This window comes from Canis lupus, chromosome 10 (assembly GCF_048164855.1).
Source record: "Canis lupus baileyi chromosome 10, mCanLup2.hap1, whole genome shotgun sequence".
Taxonomy (NCBI): Eukaryota; Metazoa; Chordata; class Mammalia; order Carnivora; family Canidae; genus Canis; species Canis lupus.
Window position 1 is genome coordinate 9,417,277 of NC_132847.1, and position 24,419 is coordinate 9,441,695.

Genomic DNA, 24,419 nt, shown 5'->3' on the forward strand with positions numbered 1-24,419 from the left:
TGTCTCTCGTGAATAAATAAATAAATAATCTTTTAAAAAGAAGAACCTCTGATTTTTCATTATATAGGTGTCTTGGCAAAAAATGTATTTAGTGTTGTTTGTAAGTTTTATTTTTCCAGAGATCCTTTAAGCTTCTATATTCATATGCCTTATAATATAAAAATAAAAAAAGCAAAGTAGTACTGTTAAAATCATATTAATTTTAAACTACAGCATTAATTTTTGAAAGGTGAAAAATACCTTCATATTATAAATTTTTTACTTGATCAGAATTTGTTAGAACCACTGTTTAAGTTTTAGATAGAATATGAATGTATGCAACATATATTAAAAACATGATTGTTGGCTACCAATTGCTTATAAAATCAGAAAAAATACTTGGGACACCTGGGTGGCTCAGTTGGTTAAGCATCAGATTCCTGGTTTCGGCTCAGGTCATGCTTTCAGAGTCTTGAGATCAAGCCCCACTTCAGATTCCTGCTCAGCACAGAGTCTGTTTCTCCCTCTCCCTCTGCCCCTGGGCCTGCTTGTGTTCTCTCTCAAGTATAAATAAATAGTTTTAAAAAAAACAAATCTATACATTTAATCTGAAAGTTCCTTTTAAAGTCATTTGAGAGGTTGTGTAGTAATCATACCACATCTTAGCAATCTTAGAATTTTATCCATTTTAATTTCCTTTTTTCTAAAATCACTAAATCAGTTTGTTAAACTCAGCTTGGCTGTAGCTTGGTATAATGCATGAGCATGCTGTTTACGCAAGCTGAGTAGCTTCAAACAATAAAAATTACATTACAGAACAAATATTTGCATTCTTTTAAAAGGTAAGTCAATTCTCACTGGAACCATTGAAAGAGAAGATTGGTGTACCTTATTGGGAGTTGTTCACCTGTCAATTAGACATACACTTCTGTTTGGGACATCCTTGGTTCTGTATTGTCATTTGCATCTTGTGACTTAGTGTTTGTTATTTCTAGATTTGTTTTCATTACTGATGCCCTTAATATTCTAAAGTAAAATACTAAGAGAATACTAACCATTAAATGTTTAGAAGTTAAAACAACAAAGATTGCATTTTTCCCTTTTTGTTATTCCGCTGACCAGAATATTCCATGTGCAAACCATTTCCAGAAATCCAAATCAAATTTAATTGTTACGTATTTAAATTTTTTTTTATATTTTCAGTGAAAACATTCAGTTTTGTATGTAGATAAAAGGCCAGGGGATTACTCAAGAACCTCATGAATGAGTTGTTACCTTCAATTAACATTGACATCCCATGATAGTCTGTTTTCCATGTTATTCCTAAAAACAAAGTAGAGGAATGTAAATAATTTTCTTTCATGATCTTGGCTCAATTGTGGACTCATTTATAGACAGATACTTTATCCCATTACCCACATATGCAACAGAAAAGTTAACATTTAGAGAATGAGGGATACATTGAGATAAAAGCAAAGATCACTGTTTGCAGTGATTTTTGTCTCCCTTCTACCTATTTTTTTTATCTTACTATCATAATATTCTCAGTTTTGTGTTTGTACTTATTTGTAACCTTAAATCTTATGTAAAGATAGATGAAATTAGTACAATGGAAATAGTACATACTTTAATAATACTTTATTTTGTTTTTATTAGTTTCTTCACTTGTGGAAGAAGGAGAAAAACAGAACAAACGTTTTAGGCCATCAAAAATATCTTGCAGAGAATCTGCTGCACTGACCTCTTCCTCATCACTAGTCAGCCAGGAGTCACTGACAGTCCAAGAGAAGTTCATCCCACCGGAGCTCAGTATCTGGGACTATTTCATAGCCAAGGTAATAAAAGTGCCACCTCGAACAACATTTATGCAATTAAATGGAAATGAACATTTTAAAATGTTTAAAGTAAGTGGAATTATTGCTACTTCCAAGTATCTTCCCACTCTGTTTCAGAACAATTTAATTTTGTTGGGTTACATAACAAAACAGAAAAGCCTCAAAGATATATGGCCTTTTTCATCCATCCATCCATCCATCCATCCATCCATCCATCCATCCATCTATTTATTTATTTATTTATTTATTTATTTATTTATTTATTTATTTATTTATGATAGTCACAGAGAGAGAGAGAAGAGGCAGAGACACAGGCAGAGGGAGAAGCAGGCCCCATGCACCCGGAGCCCGATGTGGGATTCGATCCCGGGTCTCCAGGATCGTGCCCTGGGCCAAAGGCAGGCGCTAAACCGCTGCGCCACCCAGGGATCCCTCATCCAGCTTTTAAGGCAATCCTTTGATAAGTTATGATTTATGTATTTTAAACAAAATACAGTTCTTAGTGAAAAGATAAATTGGTCAATACCTTAGTGCTGACGTACTTACTGGTAAGTAAGGAATCAAGAGTACTAGAAGTCACAAGGCCATTCCTGCTGTTGTTCCTTTTCTTTATCTCAGACATCCTGTGTTGTTCTCATATACACACATTGCAATTACCACTGTTGAGTTAAGTAACCTGAGTTACTCAACAACAAGGCTCAGAGTTTCCACAGTATATTAACTATGAGTAATCGCCTGAAGTACAGACTTCCCTCCTGGTTCTTCAGTCCACATGTCACTGTGGAAATAATCAGATGCACCTCATGTTCAGTGACCAATCACAACAGTTCTTTTAAAGTCTGTTGGTGATTGATCATTTAGTACCCATGATTCAATTCATATACAGATAGTGAAGTGTATAGTTGTCTTGGCTCCCATCACAAACTCAGGTGACATTTTACAAAATTGGGTAATCAGAAGAGGGAATTGGTTTGTGAAGATGGTAGTGCAGTAAAACAGTGAAAAGTGGTAGTACTATAAGTGAAATTCACATCAAATGTAAACAAAGCTATAGAAAAATAGCTCAGTTTGGGGCAACTGATACTGCTCTCATTTGAGAGATTCTGGATGTGCAACGAGAGGATTTCATGAAGGCTAACTTGTCAACATAAGTGTGGGAAGTATGACACAGGAATGAGGATATTCTAGAGATAGTGAAATTGGGCGGGAGGGGAACCCCACTTCACATTAAAGGAAGCCTGGCCAGGATGCCTTGGTGGCTCAGTGGTTGGGCATCTGCCTTTAGCTCAAGGCGTGATCCCGGGTCTGAGGATTGAGTTCCGCATTGGGCTCCCTGCAAGAACCCTGCTTCTTCCTCTGCCTGTGTCTTTGCCTCTCTCTCTGTGGGGAGAAAGAGTTGGGGAAATCACTGACAGATATGCTGATTAATATAGAGAGAAAGAGACGGAGAGGAAAAAAGACTATTTCTAGGATTCTGGCTTGAGTAACTATTAGGATGCCATTTACCAGTACAAGACAACTTTGGTTAAATTTTTTTCAAAGTTTAAGTCAGAGAGTTGAATGATAAATTCTTTAACTTTTTTATTTTAGCCTTTTCTACCCCCTTCCCAAAGTAGAGCTGAATATGATTCAGAAGAAAGTCTGGAAAGTGATGATGATGATGATGATGATGATGATGATGTTTTAGCTTCAGATTTCCATCTCCAAGAACATTCTAATTCAAATTCATATAGGTATGGAATATATAATTTTAAGCTTCTTTTTAAAAATTCATCTTGGCTTATATGCATAATATTTTTTAAAATAACATGTGAGATTAACAGCTTGTTGAATTAAAATATACATTATAACTCAGATTTCTTTAGATGAAATTGTTTAATTCTTTTCTTTAAGGATTATTGCACAGGAGGCACCTGGGTAGCTTAGTTGGTTAAGTGTCTGTCTTTGGCTCAGGTCATAATCCCAGGGTCCTGGCATCGAGCCTGACATCAGGAGGAGTCTGCTTCTCTCTCTCCTTTTGCCCCTCTCCCTCCTCTTATGCTCTCAGTTTCTCTCTCTCTCAAATAAACAAATAAACTCATTTTTTAAAAAAGAAAATAATTATACAGTTAATTTTTTATTATCCATGAATTGGTCTTCACAGATGCTCTCAGACTATTCATTGCCCTTTACTCACTGAGATAAACAAACCCCACTGTTTTAGCCTAGAAAACATACTGTCTTTTCAGTATAATACTAATACTCCAAGGTGTCAATGATTACTGTCTTAAAAATGTCTTCCACATATTATAGAAATTATAAGTGTTCAAAATGTTCCCCCTCACCTCCCAGTGCTACTTTATATGCATGAGCAACAGGATATTATCTTGTCCTTTTTGATACATTGTATATCTCTGAAAGTTACAGATATTTTTAAAATATTGTGTGCTAATGGTATTATAGGAAAATGGAAATTTTCCGTGAGAAACAGTAGTATATTAGCAAAAATGAAATACTCCTTTATTGAAAGGAAAAATTGTTAGGAGTTTTTTGCTTACTGGTGTTTGTTGTTTTTTTTTCCTATTGACACAATTTTGTTTTTTGAATATATAAAAGATTTACGTGGCTCAAACTGTGTAACTTAATAAAAAGAAAAAAACAATGAAATTTAAAAAGCAGAGAAATGACTTGAGTAGATATTTTTCGAAAGATATATGACTTGAGTATATATTTTTCGAAAGATATACAAATGACCAGTAAGCACAAGAAAAGATGCTATCATTAGGGAAATGCAAATAGGAACCACAATGAGAGATCACTTCACATCCTGTAGGATAACTATCAGAAAAACAGAAAATAACAGTATTGGCAAAAATACAAGAAACTGGAACCCTTGTGCACTGTTGATGGCAATATGAAATGATGCAGCAACCACTATGGAAAACATTAGGTATTTAGGTAATTAAAAATAGAATTACTATATGATCCAGCAATTTCACTTCTGAGTATATAACCAGAAGAATTAAAAGCATGGTCTTGGACATGTATTTGTGAAGACTGTGCTCGCTTTGGCAGCATATATGCTAAAAAAAAATTGGAACTGTATTTGTACAAACCATGTTCATAATATTCATAATAGCCATGGTATAAAAGCACCAAGTGTCTGTTGACAGAAGAACGCATAAACAAAATGTGGTGTGTGTATATATATATGTGTGTGTGTGTGTGTATGTATATACATATGAATATTATTCCACCTAAAAAAAATGGATGGGAATTCTGACACATGTTACAATGTAGATGAACCTTGAGTATATTATTCCAAGTGAGATAAACCAATCCCAAAAGGACAAATACTATGGCAATGCTATATATAATTCCACATATGAGATGTTTAGAGTAGTCAAATTCATAGAGACAGAAGGTAGAATGGCAGTTGCCAGGGGCTAGGAGGGTGAAATGGGGAATTCTTGCTTAATGGGAAGAGTTCCAGTTTTGCAAGATGAAAGACTTATAGAACTAGATGATGGTAATGGTTGAATGTATTTAATGCCACTGAACTGTATACTTAAAAGTAATTAGAATGGTAGATTCTATGCTATACATATTTTACCACAATTTAAAGTAACAAGAAGGGCAGTCCAGGTGGCTCAGCAGTTTAGCGCCTGCCTTCAGCCCAGGGTGTGACCCTGGAGAGCCGGGATCGAGTCCCACGTGAGGCTGCCTGCATGGGAGCCTGCTTCTCCCTCTGTCTGTGTCTCTGCCTCTCTCTCTCTCTCACTCTGTGTGTCTCTCATGAATAAATAAAATCTTAAATAAATAAATAAATAAATAAATAAATAAATAAATAAAGTAACAAAAAGACAGTACTCTAAGAAATAAATGTGTTTCGGGCAGCCCCCGTGGTGCAGCGGTTTAGCGCTGCCTGCAGCCTGGTGTGATCCTGGAGACCTGGAATCGAGTCCCACGTCAGGCTCCCTGCATTGGAGCCTGCTTCCCCCTCTGCCTGTGTCTCTGCCTCTCTCTCTCTCTCTCTCTCTGTCTCTATGAATAAATAAAATCTTAAAAAAAAAATGTGTTTCACTTAAAAGAGAAGTTGAATTTTCTTTTTTTAATAAAACAAAATTTCATAAAAATGTGAAATTAGAAGTCTCACATAGCTGCCTTCCATCCAGCTCTCTTCTATACCCTCTACATAAACCCATTTTTATTAGTTTGTTTTATCCTTTTGTTTGCAAAATAAGCATGTTTATGGGTGTGTAAAAGTAACAGGTGGCATAGTATATATAATGTTCTATATTTTGATTATTAATACATACTGAAATTCACTTCATAGTAAAACTTCAAGATTCTTCTACATTCTTTTTTTTTTTTTTTATGGCTTCTTTAATATTCTTGGTTCAAAACCAAAGTGTTCCAACCAGTACTCTGCTAGTGGATAATTGGTTGTTTCTACTCTTTTGCTATAGATAAAGCTGACATGAGTAACTGTGTGCCTATATTGTTTTGTTTTTCTGGTATCTGCAGAGTAGATTCTTGGCAGTGAAATTGTTGGATTAAAGAATGATGTATTCTTCTACAACTCTAAGTAAATCTTTAATCTACCATTGTTTTATTTTCAGTTGGTCATTGATGCGCTTGGCAATGGTGCAGTTAGTGCTCAACAATTTGAAGACTTTCTATCCCTTTGCTGGTCATGATCTTGCAGGTAATGAATATCTTAACATGAACTAATATTCCCATTGCTCTTGAATTACTCATATGTATATTTTTTTAATAGTCAAGAAAAGCTTTAGTAACTTCCTGTTGTGGAAGATAGGTTTCTTTTGACCAGATCATCTGTCTATAAATGTGTCTATCATATTGTTAGGTGCCATTATGAGGACAATGTCTAAAAAATCAGGAGATCTGAATTTGATGTGTTTGATGGTATTGACTCTTTATACCTCTAGTGGAGGTATTGGGGGATTTAGTAACACTAGACACATAGGAAACTAAGCAAGCACAAGAACTTAGTGATTATTAACTCCAGGGGAAGAAAAGATTGTACAGAGGAAAGGGGTATAATAGTATACCAAGTGGTCCAGCTGTGATCTATATTTATAAATATAAATAGCAAGGTAAACACAAAATACCAATTTAGCCAAAAATTATGTGACTATATTGGAATGATGGAGAAAGTAGTTTATTCTCATATTCCGTAGTAATAAATGAGTACATCATTTCTAAAATTGAAAAAAATCAAGAATTCACAGTATAGACATATTATTTAGATTTTTGTAACTGAATAGCAAGAATAGCTAAAAGTTGAAAGTGGAGTGAGGTACCAGGAAAATGAAAGTATACAGAACTAGAAAGTGCTAAATTTCATGGTAAACGTCTTTTTGTTTTTTAGCTTTTGTGTATTTTAATTTTCTAAACAAATTTTAATTACATACCATATAGAATTGGTATAGATAGATTTAAAAGCAATTATTTTTCCTCTCCAACATGTTTTCATAATATTCAGGTATATTTTTTATGTGAAATAAAGCCAAAAGCAGTAATTGATACAGCAGTACTTTAACATCATAAGTCATAAATATTATTTCAAGTTGTAGTAGTAAAACTATGATATAATTTTGACTCAGATTACTCTTCTTTCTATTGTTCTGGGCCACCTAATTATGTTGAAAAGAGATTTATTACATCTTTTTTTAATCCAATGGAGGTTTCTCCCCACTTCTCTTACATATCTCTGCCAAAATGTTTATCTCTGTCATTCTTACAGTCAACTGTAGCATTTTACTGAAGAAGACAAACATAAGTCATTTTTATTTTCTCTTTTTAGAGCTTCCAGTTAGTTCACCACTTTGTCATGCAGTTTTAAAAACTCTTCAGTGTTGGGAGCAAGTTCTTCTCCGACGACTCGAAATCCATGGTGGGCCACCTCAAAACTATATTGCAAGTCATACCTCTGAAGAGAGTTTGTCTGCAGGCCCTGCAATTCTCCGCCATAAAGCTTTGCTGGAACCTACAAACACTCCTTTCAAGTAGGTTGTCGTGTGGATACTGTTTTGAAGTCAGTTTTACTAAATCATAATGTTATCAATTAGAACTTAAAAAAAATATATATATATTCAAGGCCTTCTGTATCTGCTTTGTGGTTCTTGGCTCAGATCTGTGTCCTTGTTTGATGTATATTGTAGGCCAGAGGTTAGCAAGCATTTCCTGCAAAAATCCAGATAGTAAATATTTTAGGCTTTGTGGATCCTACAGTCCTCGTTGCTGCTTTTAAACTGCCATTGTAGAGTCAAAGCAACCATAGACAATAAGTAAACAAATGGACATGGCTCTGATCCAATAAACTTTATTTTTGAAAATGAAAAGCAGGCTGAATTTGACCTGTGGGCCATAGTTTGCTTCCACCTACTCCAGAACATTGCTATTCAAAGTATTTAGTTAGCATGCTGTTTTACTATCCATGAGGAGAAGAAGCATTTGCACCAAAAGGTAAATTGATGCAGTGCTTGCTTCACCAATAAATCTTGCTACAAAATGATAACTGAATTAATAAACGTTGTACTTAATGACCTAGTTGATTTATATTATTTCATAAGAAGTTCTTATCTTCGTGAGCATTAGTAACAGAGTTTATGGACCAGTATGTGTTCACAGACCCTTTGAGTACATCTACTTCTAGATGCCTTCTAGGAGAGAGATATTTTGGTAGATATTAGATTCCTAGGGGTCAGCAAACTGCAGCCATGAGGCCATATCCACCTGTCCTCCTGCATTGTAAATAAAGTTTTATTGGATCACAGGCATACTCTTTCATTTTAAATTACCTATGGGTGCTTTCCTACTTCAGTGACTAGGCTGAGTGGTTGAAAGATAGCCTACAAAACTTAAAATATTTACTATACGTTTTTTTAAGAAAAAATTTGCAGACTGCTGTCCTCAATGATACGGTCTGATTCTAGTTAATCTATTATTATAAACATTCATGGAGTATTAAAGAAATGTGGTCAAGTTAATCAGAAATCTCCAAAGTATATAATTAAATGTCTTGTCTCTGCAGATCCAAACACCATCTGGCACTGTCTGTGAAGAGACTTTGGCAGTACTTGGTGAAGCAGGAAGAAATTCAGGAAACCTTTATCAGAAATATATTCACAAAGAAAAGATGTCTAAATGAGGTGTGTATAAATTAAAACCTTTTTACTCTTTTATTACTTGAAGTTTTTTGTATTATGTAACCATAAAAAATAAGATACATTTTACAGACTTTTAAAAAACTCACTTTGATATCATAGACATTTATCATCCACTTAATAGATAGAAAAGGTGATTGAAAAGGAGAGAGGTTCAGTATTTTCCTAAATCAAGTTAATTTAAAGCAACAAATTCAAATATATTTGGAACTTTTTTTTTTTCCCTAAAAAGATACTGTTTGATTGAAGATTCTCTGAGACCTTGTGTTTTGAGTTGTCATGATTGCCAGTTTTGGAAATCAAATAGAAACTTTCCATGGTTTTCATATGATAGTTAAAAGAAACTTATCTTAGAAGTTGAATTGAAACTAGGTCAGTATACTGAGAACATTTCAAATATGTATATTTTTTTTTATTCTTTTAATTATGCTTCTTACCAAAATTTTGTAAACACAATTTGTAAGTATATTCTAGTTGATTATACTTTGATATTATCACTATAATGATTATTTTTCTCATTTAGTTCAGAGCTTTAAAAAGTTCTATTTTGATGATATGGGGAACTTGCACCTGAATGTAATTAACATATTACTTCTTTTTTTGTGATGGTATTGCTATTAAAAGGTAGTGGGTAAACTCAGTAGTGGACTTAGTGATGGTACTAATTCCTTATGTCTTCGTGAACTAGTAATAAAGAGTTTCAAGACCAGCAGCTGTTTTGTGGAACTCATTTTGAGAAGCATTGAACTAGTCTGAAAGCAAGCTTTGTATGGTTTTTGAAGTGGGGCAGAAAACAAAGTAATTCATTTCAAGAAATAAGGAAATATAATGAATTCTTTTTCCTAATTTCATTCTTCTTTAAATTTTTTAATTTGAGTACAGTCAACATTACAGTGTTACATTAGTTTCAGGTGTACAGCTTAGTGACTCAATAACTTTATACATTAAAATGGCTTCTTAATAGACAAGTAAGCAGTAAGCAAGATGGCATATAACCTTAATGAAAAAAAGGAAAAATTCATAGAGTTCATTATAGAGCTCATTGACTCTCGGTTTGAACACTATTTTATAAGAGGCAACTGCATAAGCTATTATTTAGTATTCACCAGATTATATAAATACATTTGGATTAGCCAAGCCAGGAAACAAACATAATTTTGGCTAACTTAGAAAACTTCTGACATATGTACCATATAACATTGAAATCTAAGCCAACAATAGATGAAATAAGTTTAATACAAATGAAGTACTTTTATTTAACCTTATGTAAGATGTATTCTTAAATATTGAGTATATGAATTAACATTAAACAGTTCAAGAAAATTTTTGAATAAATAAAATTAAAAATGTACTGAATCAGAAACTAGTTAGGATGTATTTACTGGTGAGGTAATGTTTCTTATTTTATTTTAAATATATCTTTGCCTAAAATAATGTATTACAAGTTAAAGCATTCTCATAATAGTTTATAAATCCCTTCTGCATTATTTTGTATAAAAAGTATGTTTATGTGTTTGTTATTTCTTTATTTTTCTGATGTACCTTGTAACATGAAGATGCAATTAGCATAATATTCCAAGTACAAATCATTTTTTAAAAAACATGGCCATATTTGATTAATATAGATGTAAGAATATAAAAACTTTTCTCTACTGCTGATGTAGTCTTTGTACTTGGGAAATTAAATAGTTCTCAAACAAAACAAAAAGCTGATAGACCATTAGATTATTTAGCTGGATCAGGGAATAGAATCACTAAGGTGAAAGAATTGTATGAGCAAGCCAGAATGCATAAGGAAGGATAACAGGTAAATGAGCCATGGCTACGCCTTTTAAATTTCTTTGCTATTTTATTTTTAGTTTTCTTAGGAGTTGGATGATACTGTAAGAAAATTTTAAAATTATTTTTGTGTTACGATTTTAATCAAAAGCATGGACTAAAAACTTTATAATTACCAGTAAGCTAAATATTTTCTCTGAATTTTAGGATGTTTATCTGCAAAATGAGTACAGTACCCCTTAATTGGCAGTGTGTTGTCCAGTAGAATTAACTTATTTAAAACTTGGCATGATCATTGGTAGCTGTTAGAAATCGTTACTGCTTTATTGTTTTATTCTTTTTTAAAATTTATTTTTATTTTTTATTGTTTTGTTCTTGATGGTGATGCTCTGAAAATTAGTGACATTTTGATAATATAAAAATGAAAAATTTATATGGTGAAGCATAGATTAGATGGATTTAAATAGAATATTAACTTTATAGAGTTAGTATATTATTATTTAATCTTTTCTGGAAAGTTGATTAGCTTATTTTTGGTATTAACAAAAACACCTTCCATCTCTTTTTTTAATAAAATTATTTTATTTAAATAGTTGGAGTCCAAGTCACTGTGACTTTTTAGGTGCTTAGAAACAGATGCAAGACAGGCCCTATATTTTGGATGGGAGGATTTTGAGACTGCTGCTGTTTCTTTATTCCTTACACATTTGAAAATGAAACTTTCTCCATCTGATATTAATATTTAAAATCCTGATGTGGGGATCCCTGGGTGGCTCAGTGGTTTAGCGCCTGCCTTTGGCCCAGGGCGCGATCCTGGAGCCCCGGGATCGAGTCCCACATCAGGCTCCCAGCATGGAGCCTGCCTCTCCCTCTGCCTGTGTCTCTGCCTTTCTCTCTATGTCTATCATAAATTAAAAAAATAAAAAATAAAAAAATAAAATCCTGATGTATCCTCAGAGCTTTTCTTTTTTTATATACTGCATTTTTAAAATAGAAGATCTTTCCTGTTTATATTAGTTTGAAATTAAGTGCAGATAGCTGCAAATAGACTGTATCTGAATGGTTTTCTTTTCTTTTCTTTCCTTTTTTGAATGGTTTTCAACCAGAAAAAAAAAAAAAATACTTGACAGCTATCATCTTTGTCCCTACTTAATATTTCTCTTTTATTTTCTGACGTCTTGAATTACTACTTAAACAGATGCTAGTATCCCATTTTAAAAAGGATGTGTGCCTTCATACAGTTTATTGACTATTTTTGGCTAGAGAAAGAGAATTAGAAACCTAGAAATCTAGATCTTCTAATCAGGAGGTTTTGCTAAGGAGTAAGATACCATAATGTAGACAAGGCATAGTAATATGTATGAAGAAGAGCAATTTGACTTTAATTTTCAGTAGCTCTGAAATTTTTAGTATGAAGAACTATGGGCTCAATTTTGCTTTAATTTCAAGATTTCAAAATAAGTCCGTTAAAATTTCTTGGAGGTGAAATAAAATTTATGGTGATGGTTAATGAGTTCTGAGGTAAATAAGTTTTCCCTAACCCTTAAGCATGCACCCCTACACAGGCTTCTTTTAAGATGTATGATATTTAAAAGTAATAACGTAGTCCAGTTTTGTTTTCTAGTAAATTTGGTTAAAAATATAAAAACATATCCCCAGTATTATATCTCGTCTTTACTCTTTGTCATGTGGTTATTCTTTCTTGATGAAGTCATTAGAGGACAACTGTGAAACCATCAAAAATTCTATGATGGAGGAGCCAAACATCAATAAGGTACAAAATATCATTCAACTGAAATTAGAAATTGCATTCTTTAACAAGAAAAACAAATTGTTTGCATTTTAGCTTTGAACTGGACTTTGTTTCCAGTGCAATGAAGTTATTCTCTCAAATTACTCTTTAATTTCCACAACTTAAATATGCAATCATAAAAATTATTTGTTTTAATAATAAGAGAATGCAATTTTAAAGGGAGTTGAATGTAACCTGCTTTGGCTACAGATTTTTCAAAGTAAATACAACTGAAGATCTTAATAAAATGTAATCATAGTAGCCATTACAGAATTATGGTAGTATTGTTCTGTTTTTGCCCGTGTCACTTTTGAAGTTAACGTGCTTTCCTATTATGTTAATTCCTTAAAATATATCAAATACTATTACATAACATTTATTTTTCTGGTAGGAATAGCATATAGCACTGGCCTTAATGTGTAGCAATTTCTCATAACACTTGAGAACAAGAGCAAAAATTGTAGGAGTTTATGTAATCATGAAATATCTCCCAAATGTTTTGTGATCGTACATTTAAATATGATTTCTGTTAAGTTGATACTTGACTCATGGGTTTTTTTATTCTGATATTAAGACCCTCTCAACAAAGTCATTTTTAGGGGAAAAATTTCTCAAAAGTTAGGTTTTTGTTTTTGTTTTTGTTTTTCAAAAGTTAGTTTTTAAGGCTACTGATTCCCACTGCCAGTTCTTTCCCAAAGAAAATCTTTTGGTAAAAAAAGGAAAAATAGTTTTATACATTTAGTAAAAAAGACTGATTAGCTGTCAAGTTATAACTCAAACTTTGGCAAAATAAATTTATCCAATTCATACTTTGGAAATATCTACGGGCCTTTGGGAATTTTGAAAGAATATAGTTGAAACTTTCAATCAGTTAACAATAAGTCCTTGCCTAGGTAATCATTAATTACTAGTCTGTATGTTATGAATTCTTATCCAAAGATTTCTCTTTTCACACTATTTTTAAGATGTTAATAATGTGGTGTTTCTATAGTCCTCACACTACATTAAAAGGTAGTCTTTCTGGTTGGTGAGTTAACATCATAACCATTTTTGGCCTGAATTTTCCAGGTGTCTGTTACAATTTTGTTTTAAACAGCTCTGTTAGGTATACCTGAGTTAAAATAACTGTACGTATTTATTAAAGTATAATTTTACTGATCTTCGCATATGTATACACTGGTTAAGCCATCACCAGAATCAAGAAAATGAATATAATCATCACTCCCAAAACTTTAATCTCCCTCTTCCTCCTTTTCTCCCACATCTGCCCTCTTCCTGTATTAGCAGCTACCAATCTGCTTTTTCGTGTTATAGATTAGATATAGATTAGTTTGTATTTTCTGGAATTTTATGTAAATGGAATCAATATAGTATGTCCTTTTTTTCCCTAGCATAATTAGTTTGAGATTGCTCCACGTTAGGTATTTCAGCAACTCATTGCTTACACTGAGATGTATTCATTGTATCACTGTACCGTAGTTTATTTTTGTATCTATTAGTGAACACTTCAGCTCTTCCCATTCCAGAATTATTTCAAATAAGAATGCTCAGAATAGTCATATACAAGTAAGAATAGTCATATACAAGTCTCTGTATGAGCATATGCTTTCATTTGTCTTGTGCAAATCCTTAGGAGTAGAATGGCCAGATTGCATTGTAGGTGTGTGGTTAACTTTTTAAGAAAGTATTTTTCAGGGTGGTGGTACCATTGTGTATCGCCAGCAGCAGTGCATGAAATCTCAGTTGCTTTACCTCCTCTCCAACACTTGGTATGCTCAGCCTTTTTATTTTAGCCATTCCAGTAGGTGTGTAGTTTTAATTTCCATTGAGCATTTTCTCATGTGCTTGTTTATCTTTTGTATGACTTCTAACTTTTTGGTTAGGGACGCCTGAGTGGCTCAGTGGTTGAGGGTCTGTGTGCCTTTGGCTCAGGGCCTGATCCCAGGATCAGGGATCGAATCCTGCATCAGGCTCCTTGCATGGGGCCTGCTTCTCCCTCTGCCTGTGTTTCTGCCTCCCTCCTCTCTGTGTCTCTCATGAATAAATAAGATCTTAAAAAAACAACAACAACAACTTTTTGGTTGAAGTGTCTTTTCAAATGTGTCTTTTTTTTTTGATTGGGTTGTTTTCTTAATAGAATTTTAATAGTTTTTAGTTTATTTTAAATATAAGTCTTATAGCTAATTGTCAGATACTTTCTCTTACCCTATTGTATGTCTTTTTATTCTCTTTACAATTTGTTTTAAACTGAGAGGTTTTTAATGCATAGGTTGGACCTCATCAAAATTTGTTCCATGTATGGACATTCTTTTTGGTGCCATATTTAAGAAATCTTTGCCTAACCTAAAAGTCACAAAGATTTTCTCCTGTTTTGCTCAAGTTTTAGTTTTACAGTTAGTGAAGATGACTTCCACTACCACAACTTTCCAATGGAAAAGGCATCTAAAGCTCTGCCCTACAAAGAAATCACAACACAAAGGCATTGTTTAAATTCTACCAAAAATTTTTTTGGTTCAGGTTTTTAAAAATGATACAAAGTATGGATTGCAGTTATTTAAAAAAAAAAAAACAAAAAACAACAAAACTGTGTATCAGTTATTCACCGCTCTTTTCTGAAAAGATTAAATTATCTTTTCCTCCCCTGAATTGCCTTTTCTTCCGTTTAAAAAACCAATTGACGTATATGTGTCATGGACCATTAGTCAATTTTTCTTTATACTAATCTCCCACTATCTTACAGCACTGACTAGAACTTCCAGTCCAATATTGAATACAAAGGGTAAAAGCAGACATTTTTATCTTTTTCCTGATCTTGAGGGAGAGCATTCAGTCTTTTGTCATTAAGTATGCTGTTATCTATAGGGTTTTAGATACCCTTCATAAGGTTGAGGAGCTTTCTGTTCCTAGCTTGTTGAAAGCTTTTAATCAGTGATCCAGCTCTGTCTCCTTTTTAAAAATTTTTTAAAATTTTTAATTAATTTTTTTGCCACTATTGAGATGTTCATATGGTTCTTCTTTAGTCCATTAATATGGCTAAATAAATGGATGGATTAGTTTATGTTAAACCAGCCTTGCATTCTCTAAGCTTCATTTGGTCATGGTATGTTTGTCTTTTTTATATATTGGTAGATCTATTAAAAATTTTAAGAATTTTTGCATTTATGTTAACAAAGAATTTTGGTTAATATTCTTAAAGATATTTGGGGGTTCTTTTTTTGGTTTTATTTTTTTATTTTTTTTTATTTTTTTAAAATTTTTATTTATTTATGATAGTCACAGAGAGAGAGAGAGAGAGAGAGAGAGAGAGAGGCAGAGACATAGGCCGAGGGAGAAGCAGGCTCCATGCACCGGGAGCCTGATGTGGGATTCGATCCCGGGTCTCCAGGATCGCGCCCTGGGCCAAAGGCAGGCGCCAAACCGCTGCGCCATCCAGGGATCCCTTTTTTTGGTTTTAAACTAATGCTGGACTCATAGGATAAGTTGGGAAATAGTCTCTAATTTTTTTAGAAAATTTTGTGTAGAATTAGTATTATTTCTTAAGTGTTTGGTAGAATTCACCAGAGAAACCAGGTGGCCTGGGAGTTTTTTTTATCTACAAATACAGTTTCTTTAACAAATAAAGGGCAAATCAGGTGATCTATTATCTTCTTGAGTGAGCATTAGTAGTCCATATCTTTAAAGAAATGTGTCTGTAGTGCCTGTGACTAAGTTGGTTAAGTGTCTAATTCTTGATTTCAACTCAGAGATCTGAGTCAGGAGATCAGGCCCCACATCAGCCTCTGCACTGGGCGTGGAGCCTGCTTGGGAGTCTCTTTCTCATATTATTGTGCAGCCATCACCACCATCCATCTCCAGAGCTTTTTCATCTTCCCGAACTGAAACCCTGTCCACTTTAGATAGTAGCTCTCCATTGTCTCCATCTCACCTCAGTAGCCCACCAACCACCATCCTGCTGTCTATCTCTATGAGTTTTTTACTCTATGTAGCTGTATAAGTGGAATCATACAATATCTGTCATTGTGTGATTGTCTTATTTCATTTAGCATACCATCTTGAGGTATGTATGTAGTATGTATCAGAATCTCCTTTGCTTTTAAGGATAAATGGTATTCCATTATGGGTAAATCACATATAATGTTTATCCATTCATCTGTTGTTACACATTTGTGTGTTTTCCATCTTTTGGCCACTGTGAATAATGCTGCTGTGAACATTGATATAAACCATACCTGTTTAAGTCTCTGCTTTCCATTTTTTTGGATATATACCCAGAAATGGAATGGCTGGATATACAGATATTGATCTGCACATCTCTTAAAATCTCTTTTAGCACTAGTATTTGGATTATTTTTACTCACATATCCAGCCCAAATTTTAAAGCGTGGCCTGAAAACCTTACGTTAGGGTTTACATTAAACTTAAAGTTTACATTGTGACCATCATATTCATCGTGGGTTTTTTTTTAAACTATGATTTTATGTTGTATGGCCTTTAGCAAATTAAATTATGTTCACACCACATGCAAGTTCTGTGTTTTTTTAGCTGGCCACATCATGTTTCCACTTCCTTTCCTACCTTAGATTTCATGATCCATCATTATTATGATCAATACTTTGCAAAAATCCTCATCCCTTTTGTGCTATTCTATTTTGTATTTGCCTTGAAAATTCGCAAACCTGGGGCACCTGGGTGGCTCAGTGGGTTGAGTGTCTACCATTGGTTCACGTCGGTCCTGGGATAGAGCCCCATTTCAGGCTCCCTGCTCAGCAGGGAGTCTGCTTCTCCCTCACTCTTTGCCCCTCCCCCTGCTTGTTGCTCTCACAGTCTCTCTCTCAAATGAATGAATTAAAAAACCTTTAAAAAAAATTCCTAAACCTGTTTAAATGCAACTTCCTTTCTACTCTGTGCCTTATAACCAAAGCAACGTGCTTCCCTCCTTGGTGAGTCACAAACAGCAGGCTGAGTTGTCACACAAAGAAACCTTTATTTACAGCCAATAAGGAGATCACGGGGAAATGGCTTTAACTTAGGATTATAATCAATATTTAGATAGGGAAGCCTGATCATCCTGTGCAGAGGGACATAAGGACATGTGTAGGTCTTAAGGAAACTTGCCTATATACATATTATTATGTAAATGAGGCTTGTGCTACTCTTTGATGGAGCTATTAGTATTACAATGAGGTAAAAGCAGTCATCCTCAATCTAGAGATAACTCTGTGGTCCAACTGTGCAGGCAGGAGTCAGGGGTTAAGATCACACTGGTGTGGGTGGTCTGGGCTGGCTGGAGGTCTTATCAGGGCAGGTGCTGTTGCTGGAAGGGCAGTTTTGCTTTCTGTTTGCCTGAGTTAAGAGATAAGCTGGAAAGGATAGCCTAAAGAAAAATGTGGGACAAAGGTCAGTGAATCCAAGCAAGTAGGCAGTAAAGGTCAGATCTTGGGGTTTAGCTAGTGACACCTTTACCTACATTAGCTGAATGTGGATGGAGAAAAGGCACAAATCATGGGCGCTTGCCTTAGTTAAAATATATAGCCACAAATCCCAAATTAAACTTTCCAACAATCAAAATAAATTGCTATGTAGTGAATTTGTTTTCTTGTTCTCTCTTCTATTTCCCCATTTTTGCCCTATTTGCTCAAACTTAACAATATTCCTTTGCTGTTTCCCACCAGTGACCTTGTTTTGCCATCAAAATAAATGCATGGGATTTAAACTAATCTTCTACCACCAAATCTTAACTTCTGTTCTATATGTAGATATTTTGCTCTGCCTTTTCTCGCAGTAGATGAACTGTCACTTTTTTGTCCCAAGACCAGATCTTCCATTCAGTCTCCTCTTTATCTACCCAAGGACTTTGCTTCAGTAGTTATCTTCCCTCCTTCCATGATAAATATTTATCTTTCTCTTAGATTATTCTCAGCATAAGCAAATATATTTTATTGTCTTACTTTCAAATGAAAACCGAAAGACCTACCTTTGAATCTGTCTGCTCTTCCATTTATGTAATTCCCTATCTAGGAAAATTCATTTGTAGAATTGCCTATAAAATCATTAAAGAAGACTTAAAGAGTAATTTTGCAAAAACCTCGTGAAGGGACCATCCAGTTTAAGAAATAAAACATTATCGGGGATCCCTGGGTGGCTCAGCGGTTTAGCACCTGCCTTTGGTCCAGGGCGTGATCCTGGAGTCCTGGGATCAAGTCCCATATCAGGCTTCCTGCATGGGGCCTGCTTCTGCCTCTGCCTGTATCTCTGCCTCTCTCTCTCTCTCTCTCTGTCTCTCATGAATAAATAATCTTAAAAAAAAAACAAAAAACATTATCAATTCAGTCAAATGCCCCTGTGAATCTTCCCAGTGGATTTCCCTCCCTATTCACTGATAGTCACCTGTCTCTCTAATCTACTTGAGTATTATCTCCAGTCCACTGTGCTGAGATTTTACTAATCACTCGCCCTTGACTTCCAGGATGGTAAATTCAGTAGTCAATTCTGTCTTCCTTTAATTCAGTTTTTCAGTATCCTTTGATACTGTTAACCTCAGCCGCCTTCTTGAAATTTGCTTCAGTTGGTTTCTGTGGATCATATTTGATTACTAAGGATTCATAGTTGGAGAATATTTCCTGTTCTATCAGAATGTTTTCTGTTTTATCAATTTATTCTGTAAGTATTTCTTTTCAAAAACTACTCCCATCTTAAATTGGCTTATCTTTTTCCCATCTGGAAACGTTGGGTGTCTCAGGACTTAGTTCTCTAACCTTTGCTCTTCTTTGTCTTTACTTCTCTTTGAGTTATCTTATGATATTTATGTTTAAATATCAACAGCTAGCTCTTAAATGATAACTCTTAAGTCAGATCTCTCTAGTCCATTCATTTCCTGAACTCTGGACTGGCTTTATTAATCTGATAGTTACCTCACCCTGAATGTCAAAACACAGAATTTTCTATCTTCTAATCTTAACCCAAATCCCTACTTTTTCTTCACATTTGTCTCATTAAATGTTACCTTCACTCACACAGTTACCAGGTCTGAAAACTAGAAATTATCCTTTCTTTTTCTCTTTTATTCCTACTGTAAGTTCACTCCATTAGCAAACTATCCTATTCCAACCACAACCACAGTGCTACCAATGCTACTGCTCTAATCAAATCCATTATCACTCCAGCTGCTAAAGTAGTCTCTTACCTGATTTCCTGGCAGCCATTCTCACAGCCTGTATACTTTGCCTCACAACATCCAGAATTACCTAAACCCTATAGTAGCTTCCTAGCTTTAAAATAAAATCTGAACTCTTTATTAAGGCTTAAGAGGCCATCTGTACACTGAATCCTGCCTGGTCTCTAATCTCACTTCCTACCACTACCCTTGTTCTCAAAATTAAATATGCATAAGCTTTTGAAATACTAAACATCATTCTTTCCCCCTTTCTCCAGATGATTCTCTTTTAGGTAATCTTGGGGCCACAATATTAAGAACTAATGTTTTATTAAATCTAGATAATGAGAGGACAGGAATGTATTTTTCACATTAAAGAAGGTTTTTGAAGTTTATGCCTGCAGGAGCTTTCTTCCCCATAAATGTAAAATTTGAAAAAGCTCTACAGGTTAAATGAATATATTTCCTGCCACCTATCTATTACCAGCAACTAACACACTCCTCTGTTGCCTGCAAAATATCATTTGTCTTTCTAATTTCTTCTGAATCCAGTAGTGGACACTTAGTATGCTTCAGATACCAGGCAGATAGGATACTAAATTGGGATTTTGTCATAAAATTACAGAATTTGACTTACACATTATATTCATTCGATGGGCCTCTTGTACCCAGAGGAAAGATTTTCCTTAGAAAAGAAGTTGACTCTGAATCAACAAAAATGTTTGGCAAGCGCTGAAAGTCTTTTATGTTTGCTATCAGTTGCATTTTAGATTAGAATATATTTTACATCTTTACATCTAGTGACTGAATTTTATTTGCATAGGACTATTTGGGTTTGGTTATCTTACAAGTCTCAACTTTGCCATTCAACAGTCTTATTTGCCATTTTAAAACATACTGCTACCTCAGTTCTAGTAGTCAAACTGGACAGGCATTGTTGATGTTCTTATCTAAACTTTGCAGGAATTATATTTGTTATATTCTTTTTTTTTAAAATTTATTTTTAAGTAATCTTGACACCCAGTGTGGGGCTCGAATTCCCAACCCTGAGATCAAGATCTGCATGTTCTACTGACCTAGCTAGCCAGACATGCTAAGTCTGTTATATTCTTATGTTAAATTAATAACTTCTGCACTTCAAAATGAGTTGTGAATCATTTTATACTAATTCATTTTAAAGATTGAAGGTTAGACATGTAAAATAAGATGAAATAATATCCTATATTAACATTTCTAATTCTTAATAATTGCCTCCTCTTTTTACCTCTGTTTATTTTAGTAAATGTTGATTTTATACACTATTCTCTTCTGAGTTCAAAGGCCTAGTATATACCTTCTCTGGGGTAAGCAGAAGGTCACATATATTTCCCTCATCTAAACTACATTAAATTATGGTTTATTCAGCTATTAAAAATGACTACTGGCCTGGGAAAATTATTGAGATTTTCAGGGTTTCAGGTTGTTTTTTTTGTTCATTTTTTGTTTTTATAAATTAGAAGTTGCTTTAGACTAAGAGTCAGTAAACTGTATTCAGCTGGCCATATTGGACCTGTTTTTCTATAGGCAGTAAACTAAGAATGGTCCTTATGGGGATCCCTGGGTGGCTCAGCGGTTTAGCGCCTGCCTTCAGAGCAGGGCGTGATCCTTAAGTCCCACATCTGGCTTCCTGCATGGAGCCTGCTTCTCCCTCTGCCTGTGTCTCTGCCTCTCTCTCTCTCTCTCTCTCTCTCTCTCTCTCATGAATAAATAAATAAAATCCTTTAAAAAAAAAAAAAAAGAATGGTCCTTATATTTTTAAAAGGTTGTTTTAAAAAAAAAAGATTTATATGCAACAGTGATCCTCTTTGATGTGCAAAACATAAATATATTTGCCTTTTGACCTTGTAGTATTTATAAAATATTATCCAAGGCTAAGAAATAGGGTAAAAAAATCTTATTTCAATAATTAGAATGTCTTAATCCTTTAAAGTTAATTTATTGGAAACATAAGCAATTAATGAAGTTGTATATTGTATCAACTGTCTTTTTATACATAGGAGGGCAAGCTGGAAAAAATTTTAATTTCCCTGATCAAATAAGTTTTATTTTAGGGATAGTTAGCATGTAAAATAGTGCCTTTGGTTTTGAAATATCTAAGAAGTTTCTTAAAATAATCAATGCAAGTATTAAATGACAGATTAGATTACATTTTTTTTTTCTATTACTAAAATCACTATATTTTTATGTTTTCTTTCTTTCCATTTAGATAGAAGCAGACTTGGGATATCCTGGAGGGAAAGCAAGGATTATTCACAAGGAATCTGACATCATTACTGCCTTTGCTGTTAATAAAGTAAGTGCATAGACTCTTTATTCTTTGATTATTAAGTATTCATAATAGTTGAAGAATGTCTTCTATTTTGTAAGTTTATTCAGTATTAGTATTTCTCTTTCCCAAAGCTACTTCCCACTACCTAAATTGCAGTCTGAATAAATTATGTTATAAAATGATTATATTGTTTGATAATTAAATTTATTGGACATGTAACAGATAAAATAATGTTTTAGTACTACACAGAGAGAATATCAAGTATTTATATATGCAGTAGCCTTAGAGTCTATACAACACATTCTAGCATTTAATCCAAAGAGGTTTTTTATTTTCTTATATGAATATGTTGAATGTGATTATTAATATTAGATCAAATTTAAGCTTTTAAATATGACTTATAGAAATTCTCCTTCATTGACTTACAGCTATAGTAGCTGCCTAACTAGTTTTTCCTTTACATTCTACTCAACATGTTCCTTAAAGCTGTCTTTGAGCTCCTTAAAGAAGGGGTAGCCATAGATATACAATTGCCCAAAGTCAAAATTTGTTTTATTCATTTATTGATTTGTTGATTTTATTGATTTTTCATTTATTTATTTGAAACATTGAGCAAGAGAGACGGAAGAGAGTGAGCAGAAGCAGGGTTGGGTCAGAGGGAGAAGGAGAAACAGACTCTCCACTGAGCAAGGGGGCTCCATCCCAGCACCCTGGAATCATGACCCAAGCTGAAGGCAGACGCTCAACCTACTGAGCCACTCAGGCGCCCTATTTATGTATCTTTATTTCAAAATTTGTTTTAGTCATTTTCTGTTTTCCCTAAATGCCTTGCTGTACAGTTTCATTTATACACACACACAAATACATATATACACTTAAGTATGAATGTCTCCTTTTTATGTATTCCTAATTTTAAAAGAATTTTTAAGTATTATTTAGAAAAATACCCTATGGTATTACACATTCAGTAATCATTTTACCAGTTCTCCATTTTTATAGTCTGTATCTTTCTTTTCTTTGATTTTTTTCTAGGTAGGTCCTTTATCATTCTGTCCTCATATTTCCCTGTGTCCTTTGTCTCATTTCCCTCTTAAACACACTGCTGAACAGTGACTAGTTCTGTTGAAGACAGGCAAGTTTGGGAACAGCCCCTTAGCTAGGTAGTTCTCATGTTGTAGTATCTATGCATTATGATATATATATATGTCAGATACAAATACAAAATTATTTTCTACACCCAACAAGTATCTCCCTTCCCTTTAAAAAAAAAAATGTGATTTTAAGTATTCTGTGCTATAAAACAAACTTCTTTTTCTTTTCTTTTTTGAATATATATGAGTAACTAGTAATGAACAATCATCCACATATATAAAATCTGTTGTTCACTGTGCAGGAAGACGACCTGTTTAATTTTTATTCTTCCAGATTGATGATTGTTTTACATCCTTGCTTGATTTGTAGCTGAGAAGGAATACCTTTTGCTTTAAATTGCATTATTTTAAAATAGTGATGAGATTGAACTTTTTCCCACTTGTTTAGTTGTGAATTATCTGTCTTAAGAACTGTGAAAGGTCTGAGATCTTTCCCTGCATTCAAGCTAACAAGTTATCTTTCTCAGTTTAATGGATGCTGTGAGAAGACACAAGACTCCTAGGCCAGAGACCAAAAATAGTTTATTACTAATAGCAGAAATAGTATCCAGAATATCAGCATTTATGCTCTCGTTCCCTGTGTGGTAGAGAAGGGACCAAATGATAACTGTACATAAAGTGGGTTGCATTATAGGAAAGGAATGCTGAGTTTAAGGAACCTAAATCCTCTCTATTGGACTGTATCTGCCTTTTGATCTGGAGGGAGACACTATAGGTGTATAGCTATTCTGAAGAACAAACATAGTAAGTCACTCACCAGGCATTCAGAAATGGGGAAACCTATGGAGGATTTATCTCTGAGAAGTCTCATTATATCTTATCTCATTATATCTTTTTTTCTAGAGTATTTTTTCGTTTCAGTTTGTATTAGGATTTTACATATGGAAATGTTAACCTTCTTTTCTCTTTGCTGTCATATCATTTTATTTTCTGTTTTAGAGATGAGTAGTTTCAGTTCATAGATGTTTAAAATTTTTATCATTTAATCTGACCAACTTTTTAAAAAAATTTATTTTAGAGAAAGAGAGAGCAGGGAGCAGAGAAGAGGTCAGAGGGAAAGGGAGTGAGAAACTTCAGCAAACTCCATACTGAACACAGAGCCTGATATAGGGCTCCCATCTCACAACCCTGAGACATGACCTGAACTCAGACCAAGAGTCAGATACTTAACCTATGCACCATTTAGGTGTCCCGAATCTGACCAACTTTTCACTTATGATTTATTCTGACATACTTTCCCCACTCTTTTT

At 34.0% G+C, this 24,419-nt stretch overlaps 1 protein-coding gene across 10 annotated transcripts in view; it reads left to right on the plus strand.

The window, feature by feature from the left end:
- DMXL1 (Dmx like 1) overlaps nt 1-24,419 on the plus strand; it is a 127,800-nt gene that overhangs the window by 83,667 nt on the left and 19,714 nt on the right. For 6 of the 10 annotated variants that reach the window (XM_072840635.1, XM_072840628.1, XM_072840629.1 and 3 more), the window contains 7 exons: nt 1,636-1,814; nt 3,405-3,547; nt 6,416-6,501; nt 7,624-7,825; nt 8,854-8,971; nt 12,477-12,539; nt 21,956-22,042. In XM_072840635.1, the coding sequence (XP_072696736.1) occupies nt 1,636-1,814; nt 3,405-3,547; nt 6,416-6,501; nt 7,624-7,825; nt 8,854-8,971; nt 12,477-12,539; nt 21,956-22,042 (878 nt within the window). The remainder of the gene's footprint in view (nt 1-1,635; nt 1,815-3,404; nt 3,548-6,415; nt 6,502-7,623; nt 7,826-8,853; nt 8,972-12,476; nt 12,540-21,955; nt 22,043-24,419) is intronic. The other 4 variants (XM_072840630.1, XM_072840631.1, XM_072840634.1 and 1 more) reach the window with 1 other exon arrangement.